This window comes from Onychostoma macrolepis, chromosome 24 (assembly GCF_012432095.1).
Source record: "Onychostoma macrolepis isolate SWU-2019 chromosome 24, ASM1243209v1, whole genome shotgun sequence".
NCBI classification, from domain to species: Eukaryota; Metazoa; Chordata; class Actinopteri; order Cypriniformes; family Cyprinidae; genus Onychostoma; species Onychostoma macrolepis.
The window spans coordinates 4491347-4516114 of record NC_081178.1 but is presented as its reverse complement, the minus strand read 5'-3'; the positions used below and the strand labels follow the sequence as shown (position 1 = coordinate 4516114).

General features: G+C 33.3%; 1 protein-coding gene across 9 annotated transcripts in view; it reads left to right on the top strand.

Annotated features, from left to right (window-relative positions):
- The window catches only part of srcin1b (SRC kinase signaling inhibitor 1b), a 64938-nt gene that overhangs the window by 14280 nt on the left and 25890 nt on the right, over window positions 1-24768 (top strand). For 8 of the 9 annotated variants that reach the window (XR_009269015.1, XR_009269014.1, XR_009269013.1 and 5 more), the window contains exons 2-6: window positions 8078-8318; window positions 13163-13186; window positions 19664-19865; window positions 21407-21732; window positions 23297-24075. Coding sequence is in view for 6 of the 9 variants with exons in the window: in XM_058764909.1 (XP_058620892.1) it covers window positions 8127-8318; window positions 13163-13186; window positions 19664-19865; window positions 21407-21732; window positions 23297-24075 (1523 nt within the window). In the remaining 3 variants the exon portion in view is untranslated. Of the gene's footprint in view, window positions 1-4756; window positions 4881-8077; window positions 8319-13162; window positions 13187-19663; window positions 19866-21406; window positions 21733-23296; window positions 24076-24768 lie in introns of those variants that run through there. The other variant, XM_058764908.1, reaches the window with a different exon arrangement.

Here is a 24768-nt window from a genome sequence, read left to right as displayed (position 1 = left end):
CATACATCAATGGAAAGCTTATTTATTCAGCTGATTTATGATGTCTCAATAAAAATAAAAATAAAAGACCCATATGACTGGTTTTGTGGTCCAGGGTCACAAATATGAAACAGCATACCATTTTTAACATTGATAATAATCAGAAATGTTTCCTGAGGTGCAAATCAGCATATTAGAATGATTTCTGAAGGATCATGTGACTCTGAAGACTGGAGTAATAATGCTGAAAATTCAGCTTTGCATCACTGAATAAATCAAATGTTTAAATATATTCAAATAGATAACAGTTATTTTAAATTGCAGTAATATTACTGTTTTTACTGTATTTTTTTTATCAAATAAATGCAGCCTTGGTGAGCATAAGAGACTTCTTTAAAAAAATATTTGAACATTTTACTGACTTTGAACAGTAGTGTAGAATCACATCTAATTGCACATGCTTTTTTGTACACTCTCAGAAATAAAGGTACAAAAGCTGTCACTGGGGCGGTACCTTTTCAAAAGGTACACTTTTGTACCTATTAGGTTAAAATATGTACACTTTAAGTACTAATATGCACCTTTAAGGTACCAAAATGGACCCTTTAGGTACAAACATGTACCTTTTGAAAAGGTACCACCCCAGTGACAGCTTTTGTACCTTTATTTTTGAGAGTGTAAATGAGGCCCTTAGACTTCATTTGCTAAAAACATTTTCCCCCTGATTCATGTGATTTCATCAGTTTCTCATCTGATGGTGGGAAATCCCTGCTAGTGGAGCCTGATAACAGATCATGAGATTCGCTGCTGGGGTGCAGATGTTATAACAGCATAGTAAATTGCTGTCAAACAGCGTTAGGCTTCTCATATGTTCTCTGATTTTCTTTCATTTTCATTCTCTGGTTAGGGGGTCTTTAGATGAACTTCTCTATTACTGTGTACTGCTGGACTGGTTATTGAAGTCCAGTGCAGTCCAGACTGCTTTATTAAACACCTGTAGATGATGGATCATCTCTTTTAGATTTCTGCATTATGATATCATATTATTAAACTCAGCATGAATAATCCTTATTATTGCATCTTTCTTTTGTTTCTTTCTTTCTTTCTCATCTCAGCCGGTTTGCTCACTCTATGGCACACAAATGGTGTGTACAGTGTCCATGACGGTGTTTAACAGCGAGGTCACCGTCACCATGAGTGATGACCTCTGTTGCGATGTCATAATCAGAAGCACTGGACACGCCCCCCGTACGGTCAAGGATTCTGAGGCATTTCTTATTACGCTCTGAGATTACAATCAGGCCTGAAACAGTACTAGAAAAGAAATCAAAACACATGGATCCATTTCTTATTCATTTAAATTTATTTTTATTTGTTTATATACTTTCCTTCAGTTAAATTAACAAGCAAGTTGCCTAAATAATTGATTTCTTATCCCCCCCCCCCCCAATTGATACAGTGTAGATTATTTCCAGAAATATTATATTTATATTATATAATAATATAATATAAATTATGTTATATAATATTATATTTTTATTCATTCACATAATTTCCTATCGTTAAATAAGCAAAATTGATTTCTTTAATGGTCATAGATGTATTATACAGATTATTTCCAGAAATATTATATCATTATTTGTTATATTTACTAACTTTTTATTCGTTTGTGTAATTTCTTACAGTTAAATGAATAAGCAAGTTGTCTAAATAATTGATTTCCTAAACTATTCATTAATGCAATATACAGATTATTTCCAAAAGTATTATATCATGCTATATCATAATTAATTGAATTGTTGTATTTACATATTTTATTTTTATTCATTTGTATAATTTCCTGCAGTTAAATTAATAATCACACTTGTCTAAATAATTGATTTCTTCATTTTTCACTTATGCAATGTACAGATTATTTCCAAAAGTATTATATTATATTCTTGTACATTTATTTTTTATATAATTTTATTTATTTATTATATTTAAGTTTTTATTCATTTATATAATTTCCTAAAGTTAAATGAATAAGAAATGTATTTAAATAAATGATTTCTTAATTTGAAATGCCACTTATATAAATTAGTATTTAATTATATATATGTATATTGTATTTAATAAATTAATAAATCATTTTCAATTTATGGACCACTTTGTATGAGCCCCAAAATCTTACCCGTGCTTCACTTTCTCCATTATTTTTCACCCAGCTTTCCTCATCTCTCATCTGTTTCTGACACTAAACGAAGGATCATTAATCCCCAGGCCACTTTACTGACTCCCCCAGGCGAGAATACCCAGAATTCCCCGACACTTGTGGCCGATCGTTCATATGTGCTTAGAAGCGTCCGAGGCGCCGGGGTCAAACACCTGTGTCTGTCTGAGGAGTGTTAAAATTGGGTAGTAATCAGTCTTTGTGCACTCTGTCACACACAAACACATGGACACATGGGTGATGATCACTAGTCAAGTTCATTTGTCATTATAGATGATTTCATGATAACCACACTGTAAAAAATAAGTGTATTTTTAACTGTAAAATTTTGTAAAAACGCTACTGAAAAAAACTGTTAATATGTTAACAGTGAGTTCCTGTACTATATACAGGGAAAAAATTTAAAAGATCTAACCAGACATTTCATGTAATTTTACAGTAAAATGCTGTTAATTGTACAGTTTTTAGAAGTAAAAATAACAAATCAATGTATAATTTACAGTCAAAAACTGTAAACTGATATTCCCAGAATTCCCTGCGTGACACTCCACATTTGAAAGTATTTTGTTTAAATAATCATGTTTTTTGTTATCAGTTATGTACATTTGGGCTTTATGTTACATCTTCTGTTGTTTAATGAAAGTTTATTGCATTATTTAAATATCACGTGTGTTACCACGATGGTGTTTTGTGTTTGCATGAATGACTCTAGTGCACCTTCTATATATTAGTATATACTTCTACTTGCGGCGAAGCTACCTGTGATGAGCTTTGATTCTTCATGTGGCTTTCTCTTTTATCACCTGCATTATTATGGTGGTTGTCAGTATGTTAAAGGTACAAAACAGATTTTAATAGCAGTGTGTGTTGTTTAATTTAGTGGTTTACATTCAAATTTCCCTGTTTGTAAATTACAGTTTTATACTGTAAATGTTACAGTTTTGTTCTGTAAATGTGTTTACAGTTTTTTCCTGTATTTTTTACAAAATTATTCTGACAACCACAGCTGCCAGAATTATTTTGTAAAAACTACGGAATTTTTTTTACAGTGCAAGGACAGAGAATAAGCAAAGAGAGAATAGAACTAATCTAGCTTTCTAATAAACCTGTCATTAGCCATACAAATATTGTTGGCTCCGGTTATGGCATCTGCTAAATGTAAAACTGCAAGCCCTGATTGGTTCTTTGAGGGCTCTGCTAGCTGCTGATTGGTTGTCACAACTGGTATTAAATGAGCCTAAAGGTTAAAGTGTGAAACTTTTTAATATTCTTAGAATGAATTTAAATGTTGTGCTGCTTTTAACTTTGCTTTTTTTGTTTTGTTTGAGAGGAATAACATGTCAAACTCTGTCTCAACCACTGCTGTGAATGTACGGCTACCAAAAATAATATTTTCTGAACATTGGCAGATGTTGGCAGGGCACAAGGGCTGATATAGGAAGCCTGTTTGGAAATAATTATTATCATTATGTTTGGTGCAGCTAGTGGCACAGAAATTACACACTTCAGCTTTGATGGAAGTTTCTGGTGGCCATCAAGGAGCAATTGTTCCTGTCAGTCCTGGAAGTTGTTTTTATAGTTATGATACACCTTAAAAAAACCTGCCCTCTTCTTGTCTTTGTCTGTTGCTAAAGTGGAAGTCTTTGTATCAGTTTCAGGTAAGAAATGTCTTGCTTTATGTATTATTTGTTTGCATTTATTTCACAATTACATTGCAAGTATCAATATTACGATTGCTTATATTTGGAGTTCTAAAAAAAACAAAATTATTAAAATATTATTATATCAAAAACACAACAACAACAAAAAGTGTTACTTTAACTGAAATAAAATTTATATAAAAATAATTTCAGATAGCTGTTAAGGCAACATTTCTCATTTTTATTTAGTTTATCTTGATCAATTTTAACCGTAATTCATTTCCTGCTGTTTATGCTACAGACATGAATCATACTTAACACTTCTACAGCATTTACTGCCTAATACTACAAGTGCCTTCTATAGCAGGTGTATTGTTTACTTGACTCCATCCCAGTTGTTGGTTTCTTCCAAGCAGTTCGCGTTATGAATAAATGATCTGTAATTAGCATTAAATGTTAAGTAGAGCTGTGTCTGGTTGTATTTTTGTATCACATTGCTTGTCACTGTCCTTGCCTTCTGGTGGGAAAAAGTGTGTTAGCCCAGCTGGGAAGACTGTTTACACACTGACAGACATGACTTGTGTCCCTAGAAAGTTCAATCATAGTGCTCTCAGCATCAGGCTATATATAATGAGATGGAAGTGTATTTTTGAGTGCTAACTTTTCTACTTAAGCTGTCTACTTCATGACGTTATTTGCAGCTTTTAGACATCATATCTCTTTAGAAGACTTGGGACATAGTGCACAAGTTGTATGGACTACTGTAAATGTACCTGAAAATGTTCTCAATTTGTTTTAACTTGTGGCTATGCTGATTTGTAATATTCAAATATAATTCCATGCTGCAAGAGACCCAGTCACGCTCTCATTGGTCAATTGCTGTAGTCTCCACCCACTTGTCCATCTCATTAATTACAGCTGCTCTGGTGTAGAGGAGGTTTAAAGCTCTTGTGGTAGATCAGCATATGATGGACTCTGTGAATATCTGTGGATTAATCCATTCCTCTCACTCTCTGAAACGCTTTCTCCATCTGTATTTCCTCCCAGCGGTATGCTAATATAATGTTTTCTCCTTTGATCTCCCATCTCTTCTGTGGGTTTTGTTGTTTTGGGCGTCTTTATTAGTTTGGGGCCTCTATTTTGGGTTCCTCGGTGAGTGTTGAGTCTCCACAACACCTATGAAAAACATTTTTCTTTCGAGTTGTTTTGTCGCCTGTTTTTGTGACCAGATTAATTTTTTTATTTAATTTTCTTAAGCTGCAAACTGGGGCAAAAAGGGAAGGTAATATTTTAGTATTTATTTATTAAATTTTGTTTGATTTATTTAGTAGCCTATTTATTTTCGTTTTATATATTTATGTATTTATTATTAATTGAATATGTTTTAATAAGGTTTAATAACAATTTTAATAAGTTAGTTTTAAGCTAGTTTGTTTACATTTTATTTTATTTGTTTATTTTAATTTTAGTTAGTTAGTTATTTATTTAATTAGTAGTTCATACATGTATTAATTTTTAATAGTGTTCACTTTTTTCAGTTAATTGTCTTTTAATTAATTAATGAATCAGTTTCGTTTTTAGTTATTTACTTTATTTTTTAGTTGTTTGCTATTTATTTATTTTTGTTTATTTGGTTAGTTATTTAATTAGTAATTTATTTTAGTGCTGGGCAAAAATAAAACATTTTGTGTACATAAAATATGTGTGTGTTCTGTGTATATTTACTTTTTATATATACTGTAAATACACACATGCATATATGTATTTAAGAAACATATGTTATGTTTATATATTAAATATATTATATTATTATTATAATATAAATATATACACGTAAATATTTTCAAAATGTGTGTGTGTGTCTTTATATACACAATAAATATACACAGTACACACACACACACATATTATATAAACAAAAATCATGATTAATTGTTGCCGACCACTACTTTATTAATATATTTATTATTATCATCATTATTATTATTATTTTTAAATTTCAGTTAATCACCTCTTTTTTGGGGGGCAGTGCATAGTCCTCTGGTGTTAAAATAAAATGATATATTATTCCTTATTATTATTATCGCAAATAATTTTGTTGCTCTGTGTTCCTATTTTTTATTAGTTGCACTCACATTAGCTGTGTGTTAATGAAATGCAAAAATTAGCAAAATGCATCTCTCTTCGGTTGTATAATGATTTTCTGTGTGCATTCTCAGCTTAATCGTGGTATTGTGAGCGAGTCCAGAGTCTGTCGGCTGTGTGTTTCTCAGTTTGACAGGTCAGACAGCATTAGTGTTAGTTGACATGTGCTAGAGCTCACCGTGTTATATATCCTCCAGCAAAACACACGGATCATTCTTCGATCAGCACACGGTTGCCAGGCATCTGTATGACAACCTGCCTGTTTTATCATGTTCAACCTTTATCACATCATCAGGCAATTTCCGTCCCACCATCTCGCCATCTTATCTACATCCCTGATTTCCTCATCCCTCCTTTAACACGTCAGTTTTCCCTCCCGTTGGGTTTGAGAGATAGGACTGTGTCGTACATTGCTGTGTGAAGACATCGGGGTTTAACTGTATGTGAATGTCACGTCTTTACTCTCACTTTGCACGGTTGCTTCGTATATTACTGGATCAGCTTTCTCAAACATTTTAGCTATAATAATATTCACTAATGGAAGGAATATTATTATTGCTTCTTCTTCAGGTTAGTGATTTTCTCAAACGCTGCTACATGATGCTGCTACAACACGAATGGACATGTAGTAATTATAATATTCGAAATTTCAAAGAGGGAACCTTTTGACTTTTGGGGTGGATTTTCTTTGCTTACCTGGCAACAACACAGCAATATTCTAAAAACCCTTAGAACCTTAGCAAATGCTGGCATGTTTTGCATAGGTAATTTCTATTTATGATCTATACTTACATGACAAGATACACAGCTGATTTTTTTTTTCTAAAACTTAAATTATAAAACAGTTTAGTTTTGTTTGATTAATAAAATCTGATTGTACCTGTAAATGGCTGTACTAATATTTTAAATCGGCTTTTATTTTTATATTTTCAGTTTTATTTTAGTTTTAGCAGTTTTATGTGCTTTTTGTTATTTTTATGTATTTATTTATTTTTAGTACTTCAGTTTAAACTTATTTTATTTCAGGTAGTTGCCAAGCCATTTAATTTAATTTTTTTCTTTTTTAATAGTTTCACCACTGTTTTCAGTTAATTGAGTCTTTTTTTTTTTTTTTTGATAGTACATTTACATAGTTCTGTGATGGTAAAATTATTTATTAATTTATTATTATTAATTTTAGTGCTGGGCAATGATTAATCGCGATTAATTGCATCCAAAATAAAGGTTTTTGTGTACATAATATATGTGTGTGTACTGTGTATATTTATTATGTATATATAAATGTACACACATGCATGTATATATTTAAGAAAAACTTTGTTTATATATTAAATATATATTACACTTAAATATATAAATTACACATGTAAATATTTTCTAATTATATACTGTATGTGTGTGTCTTATACATAATAAATATACACAGTTCACACACATATATTATGTAAACAAAAACTTTTGGTTTTGAATGCGATTAATCACGATTAATTGTTGCCCAGCACTAATTTATCACTACTATTATTATTAAATATTATTTTGTTGCTCTATGCTAAAAAAAATAGTTTTTGTATCTAATATTTAATTTATTGCAATTTTAATTTTAATTTAATTATTTCTTTATTTTAGTTTTTACATTTTATTTCAGCTTTATTGCAATTAATGAAAATTATTTGTAGTTAACAATAATAACACATCTCTGAATCCAAGTTTACTTCTGCAAAGCGTGAGCTATGAAAAGTGTGTGTGTGTGATAGTAAAGCATGTGCTTACAACTATACAGTAAGCCAGTACACCGAAACTAGGACATACTACAACATCATCAAATTAGTCTTGGAAACACATCAGAGAAACCAGTCCTCATTTGTAGCACAAGGGGTTGTGAGTAATATTAGCATAAAAACATTCACAATACAAAATACATCGAAAATAACATACCATCCAGTCACTTTAGACATCATATTTTACAATACATTGACTTAGGAAGCTCTAATCCTAATCTTGTGAACCGTTTAGTATGGTATACTGTATATCGAACTGCTTCATCCAACATACCAGATATCCAGCTCTTGACCTTTTGCTTTCCACTGTTTCCTGTCCACAGGTTTGTGAGGGAGAACTAGAAGAAAATCTGGCGAGATAAAGTGCTTGTGATGTTGCGTGGGGATGATGCTGAATATCAGCGCCGCTATCACACTCTGGGCAGCAACACACGCCGCCTCTCCAACCCCGACATGGAGGCCTATGCTAAGCTCCACAAGAGCGGCGACATGGAGCATCAGAGAAACAAATACCCTCCGCAGCACGCCGCCACGCTGGTCAACACCAACTGCGCACGACAGCAGGTAACACACGCGGGACTGTCTGTGTGTGCTTGTTGAGCCTTGGTGAATGTATGGGAGGTGTAGGATTGAATCAGGGCCCATTTTGTCCCAATTCCACCCAGCTTAGAATTAATATTCTAAAAAATGCTGTTCTATATTTATGTTCTAACATTATTATGTTTAAATATTGAAAAGGCCTTTGATGAGTGTTTTTCTGCCTGTCATGGTTTTTGTTCTCCGTTTTTTGTGTTCCTCTTCTGTCTGTCATACTTCCTCCCACCTCTAATTATCTCTTTCATCATCCTCCTCCTCTTTGCAGTCATTCTTCGTGAGTGGTGGCTCTTGATAAGTCAACCATATATATATATATATATATATATATATATATTACATTATACTTTTTTTTTTTGACCTGGACTTGTAAGCAAGCACATAGTAACCTGTTACTTTATTTATATACTATTTTTATTAATATTTTTGAATTAGCTTTTAATTTTATATTTTCAGTTTTAGTTTAATTTGAATAATTTCATGTGCTTTTTGTCAGTTTTATTATTTAAAAAAAATAAAATTTAATATAGTTTTAAATTGATTTTCATTTCAGTTTTTGTTAGTAATTATTAATTATTAGTTGCAAGGCAACATTTTAAAAAAATCATCTAATATATATTTAATTTTATTTTTGCATTATTTCAATTAACAAAATTGTTTTAAACAATTTTAAGGTTCCCAGTTAATGTTCAATGAAATTTCACAGACAAAATCCAGTCATTATTTAAGTTAGTAATTAAACTTACAGTTAGTTACCAAAGCAATTAAAAAAAAATTTACTTAGTTTTAGTTTTTCATCTAATATTTACATATTATTTCAGGAATATTTCAATTAACAAAAATGCTTTTAATAGCTTCAATGTGCTGTCACATAACATTTACTGTTATTTGGCGAAATTTTGTGGACAAAACTGCCGGTCCAATAGGAGTTTCACATTAGGGTGAAAAAATTGAGAAATTTGGCTTATTTTCAAGTTTCCACACCTTTAGTTTTAGTTAAACATTAACAACATTCTAAAATACCTTGGAAACCGCATAGCAACACCCTGGCAACCACCCACAACAGTCTAACATCGTGACTGTGCAACTTTCAAATGCGCAATCACTGAAATTCTCACTAGGAAACGTACAAATCTAGCTATTATTTGCAGCTGTGTGCAAATCCATATTGTCATTTGCTCTTTTCTTTTAGCCATTCCTCTCTCTCTCTAATGATCAATCCCCTCTTTCTTTTTCCTCTTGGAAACTCTCCATCCTTCCTTGTATTTGCTGTGTGTATTTGCCCGTCTGGCTGCATCCGTCGTCTCAAAACACCACTGGAATGAGAAAGAGAGAGGGGAGTCTACCGTTACCATGGTAACCGAGCTCATGTAGGGAAATCAATGATATCACATAGCTAGCTGGCATACAGGGGACTGAGATCCAAAGAGAGGAAGAGCGTTGAAGGACAGAGATGTTCGCATTTCACTTCCATAAAGTGACGTATCTCCGCGTGAAATGGGAGGAAATGTAGGGCGGGACTTGGATTTGTTCTTCAGGAGCTGATTGGATCTTGCAATGCGAGCATTATGAATCCGAATGTGAGTTTTCAGTGGATTCTGGGGGTTTGTTCTCCTCCTCAAAAAGCACACTTTTGAGGATTTTTGTCCGGGACGTGGAGGCTGAAGGTCAAGTTCACCCTCCAGAGTATCTCCACGTATGCCAATGGTAACGATCTTAAAATCTGCTGTTGATTGGTTTTATTGCTTTTTACATTTAATGTTAACAGGTGTTAAATTACTGTATTAATATTGGCAAGATTTCAGAAAGGCTGCATTACCTACAACAGTAAAATAAAACTGACTAAATAGCAGCATTTAACCATCAGATGAACTTGTTTCACAGGCAATTATGGTGAGAGGTTTCTGTTGGAAAACGTGCACTGAATCGTGACGTTCACAATGAGACCAGGAGTGTGTGTTGATGTAAATGGGGTCCATAGTGATTTCATGTCAACTGTTAGCTTCAGGATGCAGAGAGAGAGACAAAATAAGGAAGTTATTACAGTCCATAGATGGAGAAACAGCAGATGAGGAGAGGAGAACTAGAAGGAGAAAGCCGGCCGACAATCGAGCTGATTAATTGGTGTCATACCTCATACCTTCTTCAGTCTGTGAGGACATGCGAAATCCACAGTGAACAGACAGAGAGAGACTGACAGCTTGATGGTATGATTGAGGATGTAATCAGGTGCAAATAGTGTGTGTGTGTGCGTGTGTGTGAACTGGCTGAATATATGGATGCTCTCAACCTGAAAGCATGACCATTCACATATTGTACCATTTTACTTCTGTATTTTGACATACTTCAGAATGAAAAAGAGTATTCAACAGGATTTTTTGCAAGCAACATCTTTCCATCCATTTTATGATTTTATTTGATTTTATTTTATTAACCATAGCAATAGTTTAAAACCGTTCCAATCAGTTCCAAGTTCAATGTAAAGATGTAACTATTTATTTTGTTTTAAAAATAATTTTAATTTAATTTAATTTAGTAATTAATTTAATTTAATAATTGTTGTTATTGTTATTTTTAGGCTTTTTGACATTTTTTCCATCTAGAACAATGTGCACTGATGAATCATTCGCAGTAAAATCAGGAATGTGTTTTAAAGGAAAGTGGAAAAGGTTTTTGAGCATTTTCAAGCAAATTTTACTTCTGTATTTTAACATACTTTTAAAAGAAACAATATTCAAGATTTTTTTTAAAACAGCCATCCATGCATTCTCTATTTTATTTATTTATTTTTTAAACTTTTTGATTACCTACTGCACAGTTATAGTTCATAAACAGATCCAAACAGTTCCAAGTTGAATTTAAATATGCAATTCTATTTTTATTTGTTACATAATTGATAATAATAATAAAAACTATTATTAATATTTTGTGGCAATCTAGAATAGCATGCACAGATCAGCAACGTTTTACGAAAGTGAATGGGGACAATTTTGATTTCATGTTGAATTTCATGTATGCTAAATTGTAGCGATGTTGTAGATGTCTGTGTCGTCATAGCAACAGTGTAGGTGGTTGTATGACATGCAAGTATAGAAGCAGGTGTGGCCTGCCGCAGTGTCTGAGTGTGTGTGTGTGTGTGTGTGTGTGTGTGTGTAAGAAACACACACACACACACACACACACACACACACAAGAGAATAATGCCTGTGTGAGAGAGACATAAACAATGAGAGGCAGAGAGAAATACTGTATGATGAGAGGCAGGTGGGCTTGCTTGTCATGCAGGTCAGGGTGGGTCTTCATCTAATCTCTGGTCTTCCTCATATACTGAACTAATGTTACTGTAACTAAAGCCCTTCTGCTGCTGTATGTGTGTGTGTTCGGACGTGTGAATTAAGTGGCTTTTGTGTTATGCTCTGATGCACACACTTCTGCTGGTCCTAGCGATTAGCTAAATAGTATCTCAAAACATAGTGAGCCACTTACCTACAGTAGACAGCATTTTAAGGCATGTTTGAACATTTAATTAGAACAATTGAACATGTCTGGGCAAAATTGTTTTGTAGGCAGTGTTTTGAGATTCACCAATATGAGAACTCAAAGAAGCACTTATGTTACCTTCTCAGGCAGTATCTGGAGGTATCAAGGGTTGCATAACATCCAATCTATTAAGATATCTACTAAGAAGCAGAGATTTGCCCTTCCTATCACTGCCAATGATATCTTACCATCCTGTGTGTGTGTGTGTGTGTGATGGTTGATTGAATGGATTGTGGCATTTAAGACAGTAAAAATACTTGCAAATTTTTATGTTCGACTTATGGTTTTATTTCTATAGATAAATAAGACTTTGAAAGTATTAAATATTTGCTTGGTTCTCTCTAAAGCTGACATTTCTAGATCAGAAAATTGATGTTGTGGTGCCTTAAAAGCCTGAACCTAACCCTTCATACAAAAATGCTGTGTTAAGCCAATGGCCTTTGGTTAAGAATATGCTTCGAATGCTTTTCTATTGGCTTAACAGCACCTGTAATTTACTGAATAGAGTTCAAGTATACTTTTTCTGTTCTATCCTGATTTTTTTTTCTTCCATAGGTGAGATAACTTCTGTTCAGATTTTTAGGGTTGTTATACTTTTTTAAATAAGTCTCTTATACTAACCAAGGCTGCATTGTTTTTGAGCAAAAAGACAGTAAACACACTAATATTGTGCAATATTAATATGATCAATTTAAAATGTTTATATGTGTCACGTGACTTTCAGAAATCATTAAAATATGCTGATATGCTGCTCAAGAAACATTTTTATTTATTATCAATTTTTGCATTTTTTTCACAGTTCTTTTATGAATAAAAAGTTCTGAATTTATTTGACAGATATCTTTTGCAGCATTATAAATGTCGTTGCTGTCACTTTTGATCAATTTAATCATCAAATAAAAGCATTAATTTCTTAAAAAAAAAAAAAAACAGCCAATCTCCCGGCAATTCGTTCAAATTTGACGAGGTGGCTAATTTGTATGAATTCGTACGACTTCACTCGTACAAATTCATACAATTTTTGCTAAATCATACGTATTTTACGAGTCGTATGTATTTGTACGAATGACCTACACCTAACCCCGAGTGAGGTCATACGAATTAGCCATCTCGTAAAATACGTAAGAATTGGTCGTGAGATAGTGTTGAGAAATAAAACAAACAAAAAAAAACTTACTGACCCCCAAACTTTTGAATGTTAGTATATGTTTAAATGGATATAAACCTGCACAACTCATGACTCTTTCCCTTCTGTCTCTCTCTTATTCTTTTAGCAGCCACATTACTGGAGTTTTAAGGTAAGACGTCTCTTCCTCTCCAGATGTTTGTGCATGCATGTTTATCTGTGTGTCTGTGTGGCTTTAATGATCCTCTAGGAAAACTTCAGATGCAAAACACCACAATACATCCACACGGTGCAATCAAACTAACAATGCATGAGACAAGAAAAGGCACTGAATGAATGAAATGTATGAATACATTAGCTGATAATGGTCTATTGTATAAATGGTGAAACGCTGCTTTTGCATAATGCCTCACAGGGAGCAACATTTAACATTAAAGTGCGCACAAAGCGTTCTGAAGGTGCATAATCCAGCTGCTCTGTAGGAGCATTTATTATGAAAACTATAAGGTGAATAATTTATTTATAGCCTCCATGAATTTCCTGGAAATCCACCTTCAAGACAAACTCCTACACAAGGTTCCAGTGCAATGACTCACCTCCATTGTAAATGCAGCCTACGACATCGCAGTCATCGAGGGACTTCTGCAGGTCTTCAAGATGTGAGACGTGAGAGCACGTATCTGTATCCCCTAGGGGTGATCAGGACACCTATCTTTGGCACCCGGGACAATGCTGGAACTCCTCCAGAGCTGAGATACCTTTCACAGGATCAAGAGAGAGAGCGAACAGGTGTTGAAGAACCCCACGGTGCATCCTGAGGCTGATTTGGTCAAGCTGTGCGCGGCCTTAATCGTCTTCTTTAACTCCCTGGAGAGCTGAACGTGACAAACCTGCGATCTGAAGTGTTACTGAAATCCTTTTGAGCAAGGAACTTGCCCTCAGCTTTTCTTCTGGCCTGCTCTGTTCTTGCATGTTGTATAAGTCGAAAACCATGAACATTTCCTAGTTTGGTGGTCAAAACATCATTGAAATATTACTTGTTGTTATATGAATTATAAAATGCAGACAGTACTTTTTTTTTTTTTTTAATTGTTTTGGATTCCATATATAACCTACCTAATATTATAATAAATAATTGTATGATGTATACTGACCCTTACTGGTTTTAATACTATTCGCCAAAAATAATAGTAATAGTAAATAATAACCAAATAGCAAACAGATCAAAACATATCACAAAATTATGAATTTACAAAAATAAAATATGAAAACATATGATAAATATTTAATATTTTTGTAGCCTATTTCATATTTTCGTTTTCACAAACTGTAATTAACACCATTTAAAAACAAAACAAAAAAACGTTTCAAATGTTACGTGTTGCATTTTAGACTTATTTTTGAGCTCAAAAGTATAGGTTTCTGCAAATGTAGATTTTTCAAGTGCCCATTTAGTTGATATTACTTTTTATTTATTCACTGACAGGAACTTTCTAGAATGTTTAACATTGTTCGCAAAACCATCCAGCATCATGTTTGGCCCATATTATATGCTACAAACAAACAGTATTACTTTCATTTAACATGAATAGTTAGTGATTATATCATTACCTTGAAGCTTGAAACCGATAACCATGTCTTTTGATAATTGATGATAATAGTGCTCTGCTCCAGGGTTGCCAGGTCTGCATAACAAAACAAGCCCATCTGCCACTCAAAACTAGTCCAATCGCATTCCGGGGGAAATTTGGTTAACAAAATCGCTATCAGTAAAAAAGAAAAAAAAAAGAAGAAGAAAAAGAAAAAGGAGGCAACAGTGTGAAAGTAGCCCAGCTGCGTGGAAAACCGTTGACTTGGCAACCCTCTAGTTAGTTCTTCATGGCTGAATTGGCGCCAATCTCGCAGCGTCCTCTGTTGGTAAAAATAATCAACACATTTGCTTTGGTAAGCAGTGCAGGTTTTTTTTTTTTTTTTTTTGCAATGTATTGTTATGAACATACTGTAAAATGAGGACATTTCCAAAGACAGGAAACTAAAACCGCCTGGTTAACCTAGATTGGAAGCTCTGTGTGGATGTGGAAATGCACGGCTCGCTTTGGTTAAATTGGCCCCAGGTGTACCGATGAGCTCACGGCACGCTGGACTACAAGAGAACCGTCCAATGCGCAGAAACAGTACTTTATTGCTGTTGGATTTGCTCACACGCATATATTAGGTCTGAATATTAATAATGGATATCAATAATGAATAGATTATGTGAAAAATTCAGCAATTTATAATTAGTTGCCATTTAGACACTTCATACTGGGCGATTAAAAATGCATTTATAGCTGGGACAGTTCTGCCCTGAAGCGTCCTGGAGTTAAGTGTCTCGCTCAAGGAGCCAGTCATCGGGCCTCGACAGATTGCACTGTTGATCCCTGAATCCCTCTTCTCTAAATTGTTTCCTGTCCTCAAGTGTCCAATCCTGTTAAAGGTAAAAATCCCATAAAATATTTTCAAAAGGAGCCAGTGTTAGTCGGGGTTGCTTTAACCTGTAAGATACACTACTGTTAAAAGATTTTTATTTTTATTTTTTTAAATGTCTCTTATGCTCTAAAAAGTCTCTTATGGTCACTTAGGCTGCATTTATTTGATTTTTTTTTTAACTGTAAAAATATGAAATATTATTAGGTAATTTAAAATATCTTATTTATATTTGAGTAGGTTTTAAAATGTAATTTATTCCTGTGATGCAAAGCTGAATTTTCAGCATCATTACTCCAGTCTTCAGCATCACACGATCCTTCAGAAATCATTCTAACATGCTGATTTGCTGCTCAAGAAACATTTCTGATTATTATCATTGCTGAAAACAGTTGCGTTAATGCGCTGCTTAGTAGTTTTGGGGAAAACATTATACTACTTCAGGATTTTTTTCATGAATAGAAAAAGTTTATTTTAGAATAAGGACATCTTGCATAAAACATTTTTGCAACAATGTGAGAGTCTGAATAGTCAGTTTGGATAAATGTAATTCATCCTGAATAGTATATGTGAGCATTATGGGTGATAATTGGAGCGTGACAAAGTTTTTCAGTCTTTTTGTTTCTTTTGCTCTCAGTAAATAATAAATAATGCTAAATAAATAAAGAATTGCTTTGTTGTGGAGCTTGCTATAAACTTAAAACGTTAGCTAAAATATAATTTTAAAAAAATGTGAATTTAATTCAAATGTAATATAATATAAAACTGAAAAAAAGGCTTGTGATGTGTAATACTTTTATTCCAGAAGAATGCATTGCATTTATCAAGTGACAGCAAAGATATTTATGAAAAATTTCTGTTGCATACAAATGTTTTTGTTTTGAAGCTTTGTCATGCAGGAAGAAATTATTTTAAATATATATTAACATTATTGTAATGTTTCACTGTTTTTACTGTTTTTTTTTTTTTTTTTAATCCAATAAATGTAGCCTTGGTGAGCATAAGAGACTTCTTTAAAAATATCTTTATATTAAATCAAGTCTCTGCTAGTGCTGTGTGTCATTGCCCAAGATGTCAGTCCTGGATTAACATTTTTCTCCTCTGATCAATCGATTAGCAGCCTTTGACCGAGGTGAAGAATTTTGCATCTGTATGACAGCTGGATCAATATTACAAGGACTGAGTTCCTCGACTTCCCACTGGATGCTGTCTGTGAATCTCTGTTTCCAGGAAGAGTGGAGCCGTGGACCTCAGTGCACACTCGGATCAGTGTGACGCACCAGAGCTGTAACTGTCTGTGTGAGGTGTTCTCACTGAACCGCACGAGTGACACTACACGGAGCTGTCACTGACAACAAACCACTCCAGTCAGAGGAGACTCATGGAAGATGCAGGCAGTCATGACGGGTTAAGAGAGGCTAGATGACTGCACCTGGAGAGCCATCTCGTTTTTGTCAAGAGCACATACTCTCAAATACTCTCAACGACATTGACATTTCATGTCCATTTAATGAGATACGCTTTTTATTGTCTTGACAGGACTCTGTGTGTGTCAGGGTTATTATAATTAAATAAAACTTAAATTAAAACTGTAAAAATGTATTTAAAATTGTTGTTACACTGTAAAAAGTGATAAGTTGATAGCTTAAAAAAATTGAGGAAACCTGTTGCCTTAAAATTTTTAAGTAAATTATCATTTTAAAAAATAAGTTAAGTGAATTGTCAAGTTCACTTAACTTTAAAAAAAAAAAAAGATTATTTACTTAAAAAAATTGAGGAAACCCGTTGCCTTAAAATTATTAAGTAAATAATAATAAAAAATAAGTTATGTGAATTGTCAAGTTCACTTACTTAAAAAAAGTTTTTTTAAATTATTTACTTAATAATTTTAAGGCAACGGGTTTCCTCATTTTTTTTAAGTTAAGTCAACTTATCACTTTTTACAGTGTACTTGAAATAAAATAAACTTTAACTGAAATAAAATATTTAAAAACGTCTTAAACTTATTTTATTTCAGCTTGTTGCCAAGGCAGTATTTCTCAGTTTCATGTAGGTTAACTTGATGCATGAACATAACTGAAACTAAAACTGAAATAAAAATTAATAAAAACTTCATAGAAATGAAAAAACTAATAAAAATAACAATTATGTGTTAGGGGAGAAAAAAAAAGAAAATTAATTTTGTTACTTTAAAAAAATTAATTTTCACTAAAATAAAATAAAATATAAAAAATTCCAGCAAATTGCCAAATCAATATTTCTCATTTCAACATTTTTCAAGTTCAACGAGATGTAGTAAAATAACCAAAACTGAAATACAAATTAATAAAAAATATATAAAACAAACAAACAAAATTACTATAGGCTAATAAAAAACTGAATTATAATTACCGAAAAAAAAAACATAAAAATGTAAAAAATAGACTTTAACCAAAATTAAATTAAATTAAAAATAAAAAGCCTTACAATATTTTATCTCGGTTACAACATTTTCAAATGTCATTTAGTTTATCTTGACACTAAAATAACTCAAACAGAAATACAAATTAATAAAAATTATATAGATAAAAAAACAAAACAGGGTTATTATAATTAAGGTTCAGGGTTATTATAATTAACTAAAAAACACATAAAAGTGTTATAAATCGATTCTAACTGAAATAAAATAAAATATAAAAAAATTCTATTTCAGCTACAACATTTTTCATTGTTATTTAGTTTATCTTGATACTAAAATAACTAAAACTGAAATATAGTGAATAAAAACTATACAGACATTTTAAAAATAAAAACTAATAAAAATGACAGAACCAAACAACACAAAATTAAAATGAATACATATAGTATATAAAAATAACTAAGTCTAAATATTAATAAAAACTATGTATCTCGGTGATACCAAAATAAATGTGTGTGTGTGTGTGTGTGTGTGTGTATTTATATAACCCAGTAACAATAAATTTACACAAATTTACACTTTACACACTTGCTTGTTGTTGTCAAGTCAATAGCAAAGCTCCCTCTCTGGCCACACAAACTCACAGCCACACTTCTCAATCAATAAGCACTGTCGTGTTGATGCTGTCATGCTAATTAATGTATTTATTAAAGGGCCCACAGAGACAGATGCCAGAATCAATGATGCTTCGATTCTCACTAGATATCTGCATCCAACTGCAATATATTGCCAAACTATTCACTTTATTTGGTTTGCAATTAATGTTTTAAACTTACAGCACATTCCTGATTACATCTCTCACTAGAACGGTATTCCAGGACTGTTAACACCAGTGGAATTTGGCATGGAGGGGCACAGCTGCAAACATCTGTCCTGTCCGTCAAGCCTAGATGCATTCTGATTGGCTAGAATGCATGTCAATCAAAACGTATTAGCCAATCAGAGGTGCAGTGTGGTCAGGTTAAGAACAATTCTTAAGGTTGCAAACTTTTTCTTTTACACACTGCCACATCTCTGACATCCACATGTGCTGTACTGAGATTTAAAGAAAGCAGATATTGGTGTGAGTAGAAAAATTTCCCTTTGTAAAAATTGAGTGTTTGCATGTAGTTTTTCCTTTCACTTTTTACAGTGTAATGATGCTGAAAATTCAGCTTTGATCACAGGAATAAATTACATTTTAAACTATCAAATAAAAAAAAAAACATTTAATTTAAAATGAAATATTTCACAATACTACCATTTTTAGTATATATATATTTTTTTTTATCAAATAGCTGCATCCTTCATGCATCAGATGGCATCAGACATCAGATTTTTTAACAATAGTGTAACACTTTAAATGAAAAGCTAAATTGAAAAATCGGATGTCTAATGTGGTTTGTCTTCTTTTGCTTCAGCGACAGCAGCAGTCGAGCTCACATGATCATGTTATCAGCATGATTTGAGAATGTTTTAGCTTGCATAGGTTTCCTTTCACCACTTTGGACACGGACACGGACACACACACACACACAACACGCACGCACGCACATCTTAATTTTCCCCAGGCGCTCTTTTGCCTTCCCATCACAGAGGTTTCATTACCCTTGCAAAACTGCGACTTCTGCAATACGGGCAATTAGAGAGCGTTCCCTCCCTCCCTCACACCCTCACACACACACACACACACACACACACACACTGATCCGTCTGTCTCTGTCTGTCTCCGTCGGTCTCCTGCAGGCGCGGACTCCACGCGGCGCTGCGGGGCTGCAGCAGCAGTCGCTGGGCGAGCAGGTAGGAGGGCGACTGTGTTATGCGTCTGCGGAGAGTTTGGAAAGCATGGCCGACGCTGAGCTGCCGCTGGGCTTCAGTCGCTCCAACATCCTCAGACAGAGTCTTCCTCTGGCACGATCGCCCAGCCAGGCTAAACTGAGAGCGCCAGGTATGACACTTCAACACTTCTGTAGCATTTTATTTCCACTTTTATTGTTAGTCAAGCTTTCGTGCACCATTTCATTCATTTAGACCGTTTTGCCCTCTCTATCTGACCTGGCTTTGTTGCTCATGAAGCTTTTATACTTGTACTGTATATATATATAAATAACCTCTGTTTTGATTGGCTAACCTCCGTATTGGGCTTAGATTACAATCCTCAGGAAGGACCATGATGCTAAATACTGAAGCTAGCTTTTGGCATGTAAATATTGGTATGTTCATGTGCTCAAAACGTACATTTTAACAAGTGTTATAAATCGGATGATATTAGAGTTTTTATTTATACAGATTTATTTAATTGTGTGTGTGTGTGTGTGTATATATATATATATATATATATATATATATATATATATATATATATATATATAAAATTCAATTCCATAATTTAATAAATCTATTTTGCTCTGTTGCTCTGCCATTTAACACTTATTTAATTGTGATTAAATACTTACCTTATTTAATACTTACTTGCTATTAATTAAATAATATTAAATACTTACTATTAAATATTTAATACTTAAGTAAATACCTTTTTATTCCATGTTCATAATTTTACGGAAGTTTAGGGTTCTAAGAAGTCATTTACGCTCTCCATGACTGCATTTATTTGATCAAAAATACAATAAAAACAGAAATATTGTGAAATATTATTCTCATTTCAAATAACAGATTTCTATCTGAATATATTTTAAAATGTAATTTATTCTTGTGATGTAAAGCTGAATTTTCAGCATCATTACTGTAGTCTTCAATGTCAAATGATCCTTAAGAAATCATTCTAATATGCTGATTTGCTGCTCAAGAAGCATTTATTATTATTATCAATGTTGAAAACTGATTTCTGCTTAATATTTTGTAGAAACGGCGATTTTCTGGATTCTTTGATGAATAGGAAGTTCAAAAGAACAGCATTTATTTGAAAAAGAAAAATATATTTTTTAAATTATAAATATTCATACTGTCACTTTTGATCAATTTAATGCATCTTTGCTGAATAAAATTATTAATATATATATATAGAAATTTGCCATACAATTTAAATGCATCAACATTTTATACATTCCTGTAGCTCAAAGCTTAGATTATTGTGCTAGCAACATCAGCGTCATGGGTTTGATTCCCAGAGAGTGCATGAACTGATAAAAATGTGTACTTTGAATGCAGTGTAAGTGAAGCATATACATAAATATAGATTTATTTCCCTGCATGAGTCAATTTTGCAGCTTAATTTCAATGAATGTTCTGGGTGAATCAGGGAGGGAGTTTTTACACTCTTAGCAGTTACGCAACCATTCAGACTGAGTCTGACTAAATCAATTATATACAGTTAGTTCTGGTTCACAAATTTGATTGGACAAGCAGTGTTCAATATTTTGTATAGCTGCAAGAGAATGTTTCACTGTTTGTATCACTCCACTTTTATACCATTTTACTGTTGTATTGCATATCAAATATCAACTAAATCAATTTTTTTTTTCTTTCTAGCGGTGCTGTTCTTGCAGTTCGGTGACGAGACGCGGCGGGTGCACATCACTCATGAGCTGACCAGCATGGAGACGCTTCACGCACTCATCGTGCACATGTTCCCTCAGAAACTGACGATGGGCGCGTTGCGTTCGCCCGGCACGGCTCTGCTCATCAAGGACGAGGCACGCAACATCTTCTATGAGCTGGAGGACCCTCGTGACATCCACGACCGGTGTCTCATCAAGATTTACTGTAGAGAGGCTCCGATACGAGACCCACACTACAGTGCTCAACACACGGCCCACCCCGTACACCACGCACACATCGCCAACGGAGACCTGCGGGTGAGTCAACACACCTGGTTAAAACCGCTAGCAGTGTAACACACATTTAATCAGCTATTTTATGTCAAATAAAACTGAATGTCATTAAATAATAGCAAAAAAGAAACATAACTATTGTTTTATTCCAATTTTTAAATAATTATTCATAAATTGTTGAAATTAATAATAATAAAATAATAATCGGATGGATTATGCTCTCTTGTTTTTCACTTTAAATTGTACAGTACATTGAATAAAATATAATTTTACTGTTTTACTGTAAAAGTGCATGCATTATCATTTTAGATATACATTTCCTCCTAAATTATAATTTATACAAAGATAATTAAGATAATGGAATAAGATATGCTTTTTCCATAAAATAAAATTTTTACACACTTTTACAGTAAAATAACATTTTGTTAAATATAATGTCAATTCACATCATTATATATCTGTAATTGTGTGTGTGTGTGTGTGTGTGTGTGTATATATATATATATATATATATATATATATATATATATATATATATATATATATATATATTAATTCACTATAAATTGTAAGGTGTTCATACTTTTATATATTATACATAAAACATAATTTTACTAATGTTTTACTGTAAAAGTACATGCATTGTCATTTTAGATATGCTTTTTTCCATAAATTATAATTTGTACAAAGATAATTCATGCTTTTTATCTTACAATAACATTTGTACACTATTTTCAGTAAAATAACCATTTTTAAATATAATAAAAATTTACTAAAAAGTAAGGTGATTCATATTTTTTTACCTTAAAAACTAAATAATGTGTATTTTCTTGTATGCTTGAAATTTATGAAATATTATGTTTTTCTCCTGTTACATAAGAACTTATACTACCAATCAAAAGTTTGGGTTCAGTAAGATGTTTTTTATTTATTTATTTGGAAATAAATGGATATTTTAATTCAACAAGGATGCATTAAATTGATAAAAAATATTTAATGTTACAAAGATTTCTGTTTCAAATGAATGCTGTTCTTTTGAACCTTCTGTTGATTAAAGAATTTAGAAAATATCTCATGGTTTCCACAAAAATAAGAAGCAGCACATGTTTTCAACATTGATAATAATAAATGTTTCTTGAGCAGCAAATTAGCATATTAGACACTGAAGACAGGAGTAATGATGCTGAAAATTCAGCTTTTATCACAGGAAATAAATAACTTTTTAAAATATATTCATATAGAAAACAGTTATGTTAATAATTTTTCACAATATTTCAGTTTTTACTGTATTTTTGATCAAATAAATGTAGCCTTTTATTTAAAAAGAGTATTTTCTAAAACGTTTAAATTGTTGTGTACAGTTAAACTATTTCCAGGCTTTAAGAATTTTTACGTTGTTTTTCTACTAGATGATAATAATGAAGAACACATCCTATCCCTTCCTCAAATCTATATTGTGTGTGTAAATGTCAGAAAACATGCAATAGCGCGGTTCTGTTCTTATATTATGAATCTTTCTTGTCATATGTCATGTGCATTTAACTTCTCCCGACTTCTTCCTCTCTCCCGTTCTCTCTGTCTCCTCCAGAGAGAGCTGGTGTACACCTCGAGGGAATCGTCTCCCACACGACGTTTAAACACACTCCCGTCTTCCTCTTCTCCCTCTGGATCTCCGTCACGCTCGCAATCGCGTCTTTCTTACACGGGTGGGCGTCCTTCCTCTTACGCCGGACCCCATCCGTCGCCTCAGCTCCACCCCTATCAGCAACACCACGCCCACCCTGGAGGCCACGCTCCCCAGCAGTCTGGCCACACCCACCCTGCATTTTGCCCCTCCCCAAGTGCCATTCTAGAACGGCGTGATGTGAAACCGGACGAGGAAATTGCATCGTCCTCGAAAAGCGTGGTGTTGCTAAAAAACGAAGCGATATACGCAGACCCTTATTCGCTAGTCCAGGATCCTCGGCTCAGCGTGGCTTCGCCGCAGGCTATGGCGTACCGCCGTGGATCTGTGCGCTCTATTGGTGGCTACCCCGCCGCGGCATTGCAATGTGAGCTCGAGGGCGCCCTCTACAGGCCTGGTGGTCCTATATACGCAGATCCATATGCTACGATGGGTTTCCGCACCTTACCTCCAGCCTCGCCTCAAAAACTGTCTGATGGCAGGGATCCGTATGGGAGCCACCCGGGACGAGGGTCCCCTGGGAGACATGGGTTTCGTAAAGATGGCACTGTGTACATAGAGAGTCCCAAGAATCGTCCAGGAGGGCCACCTCTGGAGCAGATATGCATGCTTGGGGGCCCCGGAGGAGATGGAGGGCCGATGCCAGTGTACGGCTCAACATTACCTGGTAACGAAGAGACCAGGTGAGACCAGGTTTTCTCTCCTTAAAGGGATAGTTCACCCAAAAATGAAAATTCTGTCATCATTTACTCACCCTCATGCTGTTCCAAACCTGTTTCTTTCTTCCGTTGAGCACAAAAGAAGATATTTTGAAGAATGTTGGTAACCAAAAAGTTGACGGTAGCCATTGACTTTTGACATATTTTTCTCCATTCTATGGAAGTCAATAGCTACTGTGAACTGTTTGGTTACTCACATTCTTCAAAATATCATTTTTTTGAAGAAGATAGAAACTTGTAGGTAAGTGATGACAGAATTTTTTCAAAAGTTTTATGAGAACAAATGCAGTTTTTTTCAGGGGACTTCAAAAGTTTTGCAAGAGAACTCAAAAGCATTGAAATATAGTTTTTCTTCCCACTGCATGTTATTTCCATCACAAAAGATTTCTGAGCAAATGCAAATATTTTGGGGGGAACGCAAAACTCAAAAGTTTTTTACGAGAGAACTTAAAAATTTTGTGAATGAAGTCCAAATTTTTGTATAGTTTTTCGTATGCATGAATATATATATATATATATATATATATATATATATATATATATATATATATATATATATATATATATATATATATATATATATATATATATATATATAATATTATATTTAATATATTATTATTTAATATTTATTATTTAATATTATATATTTTTAAT